This window comes from Xenopus tropicalis, chromosome 9, assembly GCF_000004195.4.
Source record: "Xenopus tropicalis strain Nigerian chromosome 9, UCB_Xtro_10.0, whole genome shotgun sequence".
NCBI lineage: Eukaryota > Metazoa > Chordata > Amphibia > Anura > Pipidae > Xenopus > Xenopus tropicalis.
Genome location: NC_030685.2, coordinates 67,309,595 through 67,322,759, shown reverse-complemented (window position 1 = coordinate 67,322,759; position 13,165 = coordinate 67,309,595). Strand labels below are relative to the sequence as shown.

General features: G+C 43.7%; 1 protein-coding gene across 2 annotated transcripts in view; it reads left to right on the top strand.

The window, feature by feature from the left end:
• The first annotated feature begins 1,993 nt into the window (after positions 1-1,993).
• itga6 (integrin subunit alpha 6) overlaps positions 1,994-13,165 on the top strand; it is a 54,005-nt gene continuing 42,833 nt past the window's right edge. For both annotated transcript variants that reach the window (XM_002934619.5, XM_018097476.2), the window contains exon 1: positions 1,994-2,594. In XM_002934619.5, the coding sequence (XP_002934665.3) occupies positions 2,425-2,594 (170 nt within the window). In that variant the 5' untranslated portion in view covers positions 1,994-2,424. The remainder of the gene's footprint in view (positions 2,595-13,165) is intronic.

Below are 13,165 nucleotides of genomic sequence, written 5' to 3'. Positions count from 1 at the left end.
TAGCTAGACCCTTGCTTTAGATTCTGCAATCCATTCTGGGCAAACTGAAATAGGTTAGAAACAATGTTGCTCTTTATCGGTAAAGGTTATGGGCATTTTCCACAAGGTACCATATTTATTAATAATATATTAAAATATATGAATATTTATGGAGCTTCCATAGGCTAAAATGAAATGCTGTTCACAACTTTCAATGTAACTATAAAATAGCAAAATGCTTTCATGGTTTGCCCAAGCAATATCTTTTGAGCTAAGAGTGAATGTACCTTTGTCACTCTCAGCAGGAAAGGCAATCCTAACCTCTGTACTTGAATGCTTTGTGTTCAGTATATTGTATTCTTTTAACCATTTGCACTAACAGTTGCAGGGAAGAGAGATTTAAACATGTATGCATTAAAGGGATGGATTTATTCATAAGGCTGTGGCCACACTGGCTTTTTTCCTGTACCAGAAGTGAATACATTGCTTCCCATGAGATTGTACCCTGTTAGTGTAACAGCAATTAAGAAACACAGCCTACTCCATCTTTCCCACGAGTCTCACTTCCCATGGAGAAGTTCCCACTGTCAGTTTTGGCACTTTAGCCAATGAAACACAAGCGCTGACACACACGAGTGAGCAAGAGGCTGAAAGGGGTGCCACTCCAGCGCACTCCCACACTTATGAACAGGGCTGTCCTGCTAGAGGTCAGGGGCCCCTTCATATATTATTTTTAGTGGCTCTTGGCCTTAGTGAAAGCTGTGTGTATAGGCACTGATTCAACAGTTAGGAAAGCATTGCTTGAGGGGATTGTATAAAATATTTACCTCAAAGGGCCCCAGTGATGCAGGAAGCACAGGCAGTGGCCCCTTTGCAAATTTACTTCCTATACCCAAAACACTCCTGTACCCCTAATCAGTTTAATTAACTCTACCCCACATTCTATTGATGCATATACCACTGATAAAATAACTATATATTAGGGCTAATGACAGCGGCGTAACTAGAGTTTGTGGGACCCCCCTGCAGAGGAACTTTCAGGGGCCCCCCTATGAGGAACTTTCGATATCCCACCATTTATATAAGCATGGCGTGTGACTTTATGTGGAGGTGACTGGAAGCAGCAATGGTGGCGTGGCTTCAGACTCTTGTAAGTCCCCTCAGGTACCGGTGGCAGTGGGGCCCTTCAAAAGTCGCCCCCCCCCACAAAGGCCCTTCAGGACTGGGGCCCCCGCATTGTAGGGTCTGTGGGGCCTTATTTATGCCACTGGCTAATGGGGGGGGGGGGGATATATTTTCTGTACAGGCAGTTGGTCCCTATACGAAAAAAATAAGCAAAAAAATCACCAGCCCTGCTAGATGCTTACTGCTAAATCTATGTTTACAGGGTAACCCTTTTGAAATAAAAAATAACAAAAGTGGTATAAAGGTGATACCTTTATTGGCTAACTAAGATAACCATAGCAAGCTTTCAGAACATTTTAGTTCCTTTTTCAAGCTTATTACTAAAAATGTTCTGAAAGCTTGCTATGGTTATCTTAGTTAGCCAATAAAGGTATCACCTTTATACCACTTTTGTTATTTTTTATTTCAAAAGGGTTACCCTGTAAACATTTTTGACTGGCTAACAGGGTACATCACCTTTTCCTGCTAAATCTATAAAAACAGCTGAGGGAAAAGGGGGTCACCAAAGCTTCAGAGCACTATGTGGAGTAGCTACTAATGGTCTAATGCCCATGGAGCACCCTGAGTGCCAGCAAATCATGCAGCTGTTTCCTCATGGACTACATAGTTCCCTGCTTTACCTAGCTCAAATATACCTTATTTAGACAATATATACCTCATATATACCCATGCTTATTATTACTTCCCGCTCTTCAGCTAAAAAACACAATCATCGAGTGTGGGTATGAGGCTTTCCATAAACTAATGGAAGAGCGCCACGCCCCCATCACATAACAGCAGCTTGTTGGAGGCGGCACAGGCTGAGGTGCATAAGCCGCACAGTCAGACTTTGTGCTACCTGAGGGCAGGACCGCTTGGAGCAGCGCCAAGGCACCGACTCGCCCAGTCTAAGCGCCGCCCCTCCCAGTGCGCTCTCTATCTGCGCACTGACAGCGCACCTGCTTCCAAGCCCGCCAGCAGGGGAGAGCCGGGCAAGCCGTGGGCTGGGCGGGGAAGCCCTGGGAGAAAGAAGAAAAGAACTGATCCCGGAGCTGTGGGTTCGGGCAGCAATAGGGCGGGGTTTGCCTGCCTCAGCAATTCATATAAAAACCTTCTACTCTCTAGAGAACAACGATCCCATTCAGCTAGCGGGAGTGGGACGGGCGCAGGGGAAAGGGCACAAGGAGGGGGGCAGGACCGTGAGAGATACCCGAGGATTTGTTACTTGGCACTGCCACTGGGACACGGCAAGGAGATTCCGTAATAATAAAACTCTGCAATATGCGACTCGCAGCGGCTCGGATTAACCTGCTGCTCGGCTGCTGCTGCGCCTTCATCGCTGCTTTTAACTTGGATACTGAGAATGTCATCTCCAAAAGCGGGGATCCCGGGAGCTTGTTCGGATTCTCCATGGCCATGCACTGGCAGCTGGACCCAGTCAACAGGAGGCTGTAAGTGCCGAATTGCCTGCCCGGGCTCCGCTTGCATTTTGTCTAATGTCTGTGGCAACAGTTCACTTTGTTGGGGGGTTCCCGTAAGGTCTGAGCATGGTGGGGCCTCCCCTGGAGCAGTTGTAAAAAAGCATGGGAAAGCGCAATAAGGCGCAGCAAACGGACCTTTACACTGTGCAGGTAGCGCTACAGCTCTTAGTAACTAGGGGGTATAGCGCAGCACCGAACGTAGTAACAGAATGGATAGCCTATAGATGGTGCCTATAGTAGCAGTGTGGGGATAATAGCCTCTGGGAAGGGACTGGGGCTGTGGGATAGCAGGTATAGTAGGGAGAGATGGTGCCTATAGTAGCAGTGTGGGGATAATAGCCTCTGGGAAGGGACTGTGGCTGTGGGATAGCAGGTATAGTAGGGAGAGATGGTGCCTATAGTAGCAGTGGGATAATAGCCTCTGGGAAGGGACTGGGGCTGTGGGATAGCAGGTATAGTAGGGAGAGATGGTGCCTATAGTAGCAGTGGGGGGGGGGGGGGATAATAGCCTCTGGGAAGGGACTGTGGCTGTGGGATAGCAGGTATAGTAGGGAGAGATAGTGCCTATAGTAGCAGTGGGATAATAGCCTCTGGGAAGGGACTGGGGCTGTGGGATAGCAGGTATAGTAGGGAGAGATGGTGCCTATAGTAGCAGTGGGGGGATAATAGCCTCTGGGAAGGGACTGTGTCTGTGGGATAGCAGGTATAGTAGGGAGAGATGGTGCCTATAGTAGCAGTGGGGGGATAATAGCCTCTGGGAAGGGACTGGGGCTGTGGGATAGCAGGTATAGTAGGGAGAGATGGTGCCTATAGTAGCAGTGGGATAATAGCCTCTGGGAAGGGACTGGGGCTGTGGGATAGCAGGTATAGTAGGGAGAGATGGTGCCTATTGTAGCAGTGTGGGGGGGGGGGGGGGGGATAATAGCCTCTGGGAAGGGACTGGGGCTGTGGGATAGCAGGTATAGTAGGGAGAGATGGTGCCTATAGTAGCAGTGGGGGGATAATAGCCTCTGGGAAGGGACTGTGGCTGTGGGATAGCAGGTATAGTAGGGAGAGATGGTGCCTATAGTAGCAGTGGGGGGGATAATAGCCTCTGGGAAGGGACTGTGGCTGTGGGATAGCAGGTATAGTAGGGAGAGATGGTGCCTATAGTAGCAGTGGGGGGGATAATAGCCTCTGGGAAGGGACTGTGTCTGTGGGATAGCAGGTATAGTAGGGAGAGATGGTGCCTATAGTAGCAGTGGGATAATAGCCTCTGGGAAGGGACTGTGGCTGTGGGATAGCAGGTATAGTAGAGAGAGATGGTGCCTATAGTAGCAGTGGGGATAATAGCCTCTGGGAAGGGACTGTGACTGTGGGATAGCAGGTATAGTAGGGAGAGATGGTGCCTATAGTAGCAGTGGGATAATAGTCTCTGGGAAGGGACTGTGGCTGTGGGATAGCAGGTATAGTAGGGAGAGATGGTGCCTATAGTAGCAGTGAGGGGATAATAGCCTCTGGGAAGGGACTGTGGCTGTGGGATAGCAGGTATAGTAGGGAGAGATGGTGCCTATAGTAGCAGTGAGGGGGGGGGGGATAATAGCCTGTGACTGTGGCTACATGATAGTAGGTATAGTAGATGTGCCAAAAAAATATTGGCATTGGACTAGAGATTGGGATTTTACTAAATTTTTTTGTCTAATACTGTTACACTGTAGCCTGTATATTTATTTATATATTTTTTTGCAACTTTCTAGCATACATGATAACTAAATACATGTTATCTATAGGTATGAAAACACACAATCCTTATCAGTTTTGCTCAGCCTGTGACCCTCTCTCACCCAAGAGTTAGTTCAGGGTATTGCTTTCCAGCAGCAGTTGGGACATGCCTACTTAGTATACCATTTTATCAGTATTGATCAGCATGAAAAAAAGAACAGGCCTTTCGGTGTTTGGGACAGTTTTTACCCAAGTATAACACCGTTGAGGCAAATATATTGGATCGCTGTCAGCTTTCTGTTGTCACAGCCTGAGGTTGTAAAGGTGATGTATATAACTCAGTAGTGTGTGGCAACGATATACAACAGCTGCTGCAGACCTCTTGTGGAAACAGCATTCTCCTTCCTATAGGTACCATGGAGGAATCATTCTTAAAGGAATACTTTCATGGGAAAACATGTTTTTTATTCAAAACACATCAGGTAATAGAGCTTCTCCAGCAGAATCCTGCATTGAAATCCGTTTTCAAAAGTGCAAACACATTTTTTTATATTTAATTTTGAAATTTTACATGGGAATGGGTAGCCATATTCTTCATTTCCCAGGGTGCCACAGCCAAGTGACCTCTGATAAACTTCAGTCACACTTTACTGCAGCACTGCAAGTTGAAGTTATATCCCCCTCCTCCCAGCTGCCGATCAGCAGAACAATGGGAAGGGAGCAAGATAGCAGCTCTGTGAGCAATTTAGTCTGGGATAGATCTACCACGGGTAACTAATGGTTCTGAAATGCCTTTCCACAAAGGCAGTCGCCAGTGGAAAGGCTTACGTATCGATTTGATTTTCCAAAGTCCCGCAAACTTGGCTGCAGGAGGAAACTTCTTGCAAAATGAAGCAGTGCGTAGGCCTTTCCACTGGCGATTGCCTTTGTTACTGGTGAAAAGGCATTTCAGAGCAATTAGTCACCTGCGGTAGCAGAGATCTATCACAAGCAACTAAATTGTACTATGGGACATTGGTCTAAAACTGGTAGATATGGGAATACACTCAATAGTAAAAAATCGAAGTCTGGCTTGGGACTTCTCCAGTTACATGGGAGTAGGAGAAACAATAGGTTACCTAAAAGCAGTTCTAATGTGTAGTGCTGGCTCCTTCTGAAAGCTCAGACTCAGGCACAATGCACTGAGATGGCGCCTACACACCAGTATTACAGCTAAAAAATACATTTATTGGTTCAAGAATAAATTTTTAAATGGCAGAGTGAATTATTTGCTATGTAACAGTGTAATTTAGAAATAAAAATCATGACAGAATCCCTTTAAGAGCTTCTGCAGTGGCCAAGTGGCCCAGCTTAACCGTTATCTGCCTCAGTGCTCCAATAAAATTGCCAGTCTGTGGCTCTTTCATTGCAGTCACGCATTGCCCAGTAAATGAGACTTCCTCATTATTATGTCTGGCAGAGGCAGGTTGTATCTGTATTCACAGTCGGTTGGTGGCTGCTTTGCCATTTATGCTCCTAACGATTGAAACTCTTAGGCAAGGAATATATATATATCAGATAGCCTATTGATTTCTATTCTCTGAGCAATGTCTATGGGGTTCCTGTTGAATATCTATATGTTCTTGGTTGGGAGAGGTTCTCCTCTAACCACACAAGGTGCCGTTTGCTGTGAACTTTGCAACAGTGCGACTGTTTAATCTCCAGAGTTGATCATTAAACTGCTGGATAGTGAAGCGGAACTTTTAACCTCATTGTTGCCATCTCGGCACTTGCTTTGTGTGCACTTTGTTTCCTGCCAAAAATTCTGGTTGTGTAGTGACTTTCACTCTCTATACACCCCTTATATTAACCCACCCTTAGCAGCGCTGAAGCAGTTTAATATTGTCCTTTTTACCAGGGAAATGTTTAAATTGTGTTAACAAGCAAGTGTAAAATAAACAGTGTACCTGCAGCACTCTTATATTATTTAATGTGCATTGAACTTATTAAGTCATGATTGTAAGCTCTATTGCCACCAAGATTTACTATGCTAACATATAAGTTGTCTTAAAGGGGGGGGGGGGGTTGAGAAACTGCCCAGAACACTGCAGAGCAAGACCCATAGGCAGGAATAAAGCTGGCCATACACGTGGCGATTTTCGATCTTTCGTGCGACCATCAGTCGCGTGAAAGATCGTTCCAACCCTCCACTGACGGTCAGGGCTGAATCGTCAGATATGGAGGTAGAAACAGTAGGATTTCTACCTCCTTCTGCCGATCCAGCCCTGAAGGTAGATTTTGCTCAAGCGTCTTCAATGGCGCCCGATCAAAATCTTTTAACCCGCCCGATTGGCGAGTTGTCCGATATCTGTAACCTTCTGCGATATCGGTCACCTTGCAGAGTTGCCATACATGCACCGGATATCGTACGAAACGAGGTTTCGTACAATATTATCGGTGCGTGTATGGCTAGCTTTAGTGTAGTGAAAGTTTGAGATTCTAAATAGCAACACTGTAGCATAGTTTAGAGATGCAGTTTAACATAGCAAACAACCTACTATGTATAAATTCAGGGGTTCCACAAAAGCCTGTTTTGTCCCGGATGTCTTTAGTGGCCCTGCAGCCCCTAAAGACATCGCTGACTAGCATTTGTGATAGATAGATGACCTTTCTTGGTGGCCAAAATAATGAAAATCAAACTATCAAGGCACAGGAGGGGTCAATTGCTAGCCTGTTCATTCGCCCATCTCCTAATGTTTGCATTGTTCCCTGCTTGCTTGTGTTGGCTTTTCACACTGGGATGGCTTTTTTGTATGCTGACTGTCAGCACGGCAGTAAAGCTTCCCTGCAAGGACAGAGAGGGGTGGAGGGTTCTAACTGGAAAACCACAGAAAGTGTTTTGTTGAACGCACAAGAACTACTGCGATGTCACTGTTTGTAGACACTTCCTAGAGGTGACTATGTGTTGTGATTTGCACAGTCGCACATTGGTGAGAGGGTTCAAGGGACCGGCGCCTGATGTATGTTGTATTTCTAAAGCATTGTGTTTCATGCTTAAAGGGGTTGTTCAAATTTAAATGTACTTTTCTATTCTTAGCAACTTTGCAATTGGTCTTAATTATTTATGTGTTATAGTTTTTGAAACATTTGCCTTCCTTCTCTACATCTTTCACTAACCCTGGCAGCCAACAACTTTTGCTGTGTGGGGCTACAATTTTATTGCTATTGTTGCTGTTTATTCCTTATCTTTATGTTCAGTCCCTCTCCTATTCATATTCCAGTGTCTCATTCTAACTATTGCCTGGTTACCAAGGTAAACAAGACCTTAGTAACCAGATAGCTGCTTACATGCCAAACTGGAAAGCTGCTGAAGAAAAGTGAAATAACGGAAAACCCACAAGAAATAAATGAAAACTAAGTGTAAATTGTAGCAAATCACTAAATATACTGTGGAAAATTAACAGCTTGCATGGTGCAAATGTCCTGTGTAAAACATTAGGGAGTTGCCCCTGCTTGAGGGCCACAGGATGGCCAAGTATATATTGCACATTATTTCATATAGACATGAGTGGTGGTTAGAGCTCATCCTAGGGGATGGAAACATTTATAATGCCACTTCCATCAGTCAAGAAATTCAAGTGGACGTTTACACAGTGAATTTATATTGCTATAAGAAGACGACATGGAGACTGTGTGACTGCTTTTCCCGTGACCGTGCATCTCAGTGAGATGATTGCCTCCTTGCGTAGTGTGGCAGCAACATTCTTTACCCTGGGGAACCTACAATTTCACCAAATCATCTTCAAGTCATTAAGGATGCTAAATTCTGCAATTATAATTCCCAGCTGGCAAAATTTAACAGGAGACACAGTATAATTTCTAAATGTGAGAGTTGATAAATCATAGTTCAGATTCTTCATTAAGACTGAGTGCTTTTTCCTGGAGTCTGTACTGTCATTTTTGCCAGAAGATAATTTACTGTCATGATTGCCAAAACATAATTTACATAGTGCATAAGGGCTCTGGCACACGGGGAGATTAGTCGCCCGTGACAAATCTCCCTGTTCGCGGGCGACTAATCTCCAGGAGTTGCCATCAGTTGCCATCCCACCGGCGAAAATGTAAGTCGCCGGTGGGATGGCACACGCGGCGGCGCGATTTCAGTGGAATCGTGCAAGTTGCCTCGAGAGGAAACTTGCGGTGCCGCGTATGCCATCCCACCAGCGATTTACATTTTCGCCGGTGGGATGGCAATCTGGGGAGATTAGTCGCGGGCGACTAATCTCCCCGTGTGCCAGAGCCCTAATGGCCTTCAAGCCTTACATTTTTGCTAATTTAATGTACAGGTGTGGGAGCTATTATCCAGAATTCCCAGGACTAGTCCTTTTCCAGATAAGGGTGTCTTTTAAATTGGATCTCCATAATCTAGTCTACTAAAAGAAAAAATCTAAACACAAATTTAACCCAATAGGATTGTTTTTGCATCAAATAAGGATTCTGTATATCTTAGTTTGGATCAAGTACAAAAGTACAAGGTTTATTATTACAAAGAAAAAGAAAATTATTTTTTAAAAATGTGAATTATTTGATCAAAATGGAGAATATGGGAGATGGCCTTTCCTTAATATGGAGCTTTCGGGATAATTGGTTTCTGCATAACGGAAACCCATACCTGTATAATGTTTGAAATTAAAAAGGGAGGTACTACTGCACATAAGCAATACAAGCTCATTTGGGATGTATTATTCTAAGCTCTTCTGTATCTCACTATGGGCCCGATTCACTAAAGTCCGAAATAAGGAGTGCTATTTATAGCATGCGTTAAAAATCTTATCACTTCTTATTTTTCGCTCGATTCACTAAAAGGACACTTGTCATAATTAAGAAGCGATGTTCTTGGCGTTATTTATCTTACAATGACATATTTTAATGAAAAAAACTATGCGATAAGCGTTATAGGGCCCGATTCACTAAAGGTCAATAACGCTTATCGCGTAGTTTTTTTCATTAAAAAGCATGCGATAATTAAGTACCGATTCATCAAAGTCATTTCGCATGTGTTAATCCGCATATTGCATGCACAAAAAAAACGCATTGCGTTAATTAGCGAATAGAAATAGTACTAATGCATGATTCACAAACACATATGAAGCGTTAAACGTGCAAAATATCGTGTTAATCTGTGTGAATATTAACCCTACTTGGGGCAGACGGTACTTAAAGAAAATTGCGGTTCGTGAGCTATTGGCAACACAACATGGAGTTTGCAGTCATATTTTTTCAAGTATATGTTGGCCCTAGAGTGATGCATCCTCCAGTTTTCAGGGAAATGGTGGTTTTCAGAAAGTAATGGTTACGTGCGTAATATATTGCGCTCTGCAAGTGTCCTTTTAGTGAATCGAGTGAAAAATAAGAAGTGATAAGATTTTTAACGCATGCTATAAATAGCACTCCTTATTTCGGACTTTAGTGAATCGGGCCCTATGTTCTATGTATATAGAATGTGCAGTACTGTATATTATAGAGAATCATAACAACGTATTTTGTTTTACAGTAGAGTGTGTGCCACTTTATATAGTGCAGATCTCCCTATTTTGCATTGTGGTTCAGTACATAGTCCGTCACTGCCACCTTGATAAGTTTCACCCCAGAAAACCCTGCCCTATGGGCAATGCCTTTTTTACATTTTCTTGGATTTCTTTTAATATTATTCTATATAAAGCAGCAAGTTGTTCAGCATGTCTCTATGAATATCACACACCATGCAGAAAATTAAGTTACAGTTCAGACTGTATCCAAAAAAAGGAGAAAAGTTAATGGCATACAGTGGAAGTTCTAGCATCGGGGGTGGAGATCACTAAAGCAGATTAGCTCTTAAGTAGTATTTGCACAGACCAAAATGAGATCCGATAGTCTGGCCACTCCCAGCAGCCTTTAATATCTCAAATTCTTTGTCATTCCTTTCCGACACGCTGCACTTACAGACAGCAGTCCCTGCTTGCCTGTGCACATTGCTGCTTTTTAGAAAAGAATTCCAAGGCAACAAAAGAGGTCACAGCTCTGAGCGCTTTAGGGCTGGGATTGGAGCAGGATGCCTTTTGTTATTCTCTATTCAGTAAACTGCCTTTGCAGTGAATAGGTGGTGCAAAGGGGGTTCCCTCCCTGGAGGGTAAAATAAAATTGTACAAAATACAACTGTATAATGTCATTTTGTAACACACATGCACAAAGTGTGTTTGGAAGTGAAATTGTAGGTCCATGTCAATCATTTTGTCAAGCTTAAACATTTTGGCTTGTTTTGATATTAATAAACAATCCCACATGCCTGTATAATGTCACTTGGATAATCATCACCATCATTTTATCAATTTGTACTCACTGTGCTGCAGGCAAGTCTCGAAACGCAGGTGTAACTCAACTTAGATTTTTTAAAACTTAGTAAATTTGCCCTGTGCAGTAACCTATGGCAACCTATCATTTTTTGAAGCTGCAGGTAGAACATTTAAAAACAAGTTTCCAGGTGCAGGTGCATGGGCCAAAGTCTCTGTAAGTTCGTCAGGCTTTGTTTCCTGATGAGCTCATATTACCAAACTATCTGATCTGGAATGAATTAGGTCATTGTGTGTATGACCTGATTGTGCAGTGATATAAGCATTTGTCTGTATCTCCTACATTGTGTTTTAGGGCCGTGGTAGACGGGGCGATTAGTCGACAAATCTCCCATGTTGCGGGCGACTAATCTCCCCGAAATGCCATCCCACCGGTGAGAATGTAAATCGCCGGTGGGATGGCATACGCGGCGCCGCGATCGCCGAAGTTGCCTCTCAAGGCAACTTCCGCAATTTTGGGAAATCAGCGCGCCGCATATGCCATCCCACCGGCGATTTACTTTCAAGCTGGTGGGATGGCATATCGGGGAGATTAGTCGCTCGCAACAAGGGAGATTTGTTGCGGGCGACTAATCTCCCCATCTACCATGGCCCTTATGGTCAGCTTTATAGTCCAGATAGTGTGCTTGATTTGCACATTTGTGTAGTGTTAAGCTGGCCATACATGCACGATAATATCGTACAAAACATCATTTCGTACGATATTTCGTGCGTGTATGGCAACTCGGCAAGGCGACCGAAATCACAGAAGGCTGCTGCCTATCGGGCAGGTAAAGGGCTCTGGCACACGGGGAGATTAGTCGCCCGCGGCAAAACTCCCTGTTCGCGGGCGACTAATCTCCCCGAGTTGCCTTCCCCCTGCCATCCCACCGGCGAACATGTAAGTTGCCGGCGGGATGGCAGACGCGGCGGGGCGATTTTGGGAAATCTCCCCGTGTGCCAGAGCCCTAAAATATTTTAATCGGGCGCCATTGAAGGCGAATGTCCATATTTGGCCCAGCATGAAGGATGAAATGAAGGAGAAATACGCATTCAGTAAATACATTTTCTTCCCAAGCTTGTACAAGAATACAGCACATAAGCTGGCAGGGGCCTTAGTGTTAGAGCTAAAAGAAACAAATGAATTAGCCTGGGAGGACAAAGAGCATAGCTGCTGTTTTGTCCATAAATATCAGTGAGCTTGTAGTGAAACAAACCAGGGCTAGGCCCTAATGACCTGGATACCAGTCTGATGCTGTAGAAACAGTGCTAGAGTTGTGCTCTGTAAGAATCAGAAGTGCCTGGTGTGCCAGCTGAGAGGCTCTGCTTTATGGCCAACACTGATTTCCTACATACAGATGGCAATTAATTTGCTTGGTGGCCTCTTTTCTACCCCAGCTGATTTAATATTGGCCTTATTTGATCATCTGCCTTTTACTGCTGTTTTGCACATGCACACAAATGGTTTCTGTGACTGCCATATATTTATTTGCAAGACCTATACCAACAACACTTCATTTTAGATAGAAATACGATCACAAAATATGACATTTTCAGTAGTATTTTGCCTTCTGCTGAGTAAATACATTTTTCTAGATTCTGTTAATGCTGATTAGAGTCTCTTATAGACAAATGCTGGCATTTACTTAGGGCATAGCTGGGGTACAATCAGGAGGCATCTTACTGAAAAAGCAAAAACATTTTACTGGCATATTAGTTGTCCTTTAAAAAGGAGCACAATTACCTTAATGCAGTGTTTCTTCTAAACTGCTATGGGAGATTTTCCTTAACTACTGGATTATATAGTGCTGCAGGCCAGTATATGTAAGGTTAAAAGCGTAAACACTGTAGCAGTAAGAGAATTCTTTTCATTTTATATGCCTATAAGTGCCAGTAGGGCATTGTGTTTGCATGTGATCTAAGGCCCTCTGACACTGGATGGGTTACATTCCACATTCTGAAACACTTGCCATAAATTACATCTTTTTATTCAAGAGCAGTTTAATGTTTTCTGCCTCCCTCCATTTCCACAATGAATTCTGGGATCCAAACATTCTAAATGGAATTTCTAATGAATTCCGCAGCAGAACTGACAGCCAGCATTCCCCACCCAAGATTGATGAGCTGTAAATTAAACTGTATTGTTTTCACCGGTTACTTTCATTGTGCCTGAACGACGTCTGAGAAGTATGAAACACTGCTTGCTAGAAATTATTTTTGTTTTTGTCAATACCTATTGATTTGTTCTGAGAAAGGTACACCAGTCAGTGGTCCAGATTCACTAAACAGTTTTAAACATAAAAAAATTCACTGCTCTTTTAATGTTTAGAATTGTAAGGTGAATAAGAACTTCCAATTCACTGAACTTTTTGTATGTTAATATTACTTGAGGAGGAAATTGCCTCTGTATCACTATACAATAAGCCTCAAAAAACTGCTTTGTGCTCCTCTTTGCTCCCTTCTATTCCAATCACTTGGGCGGTCAGCCTGAAA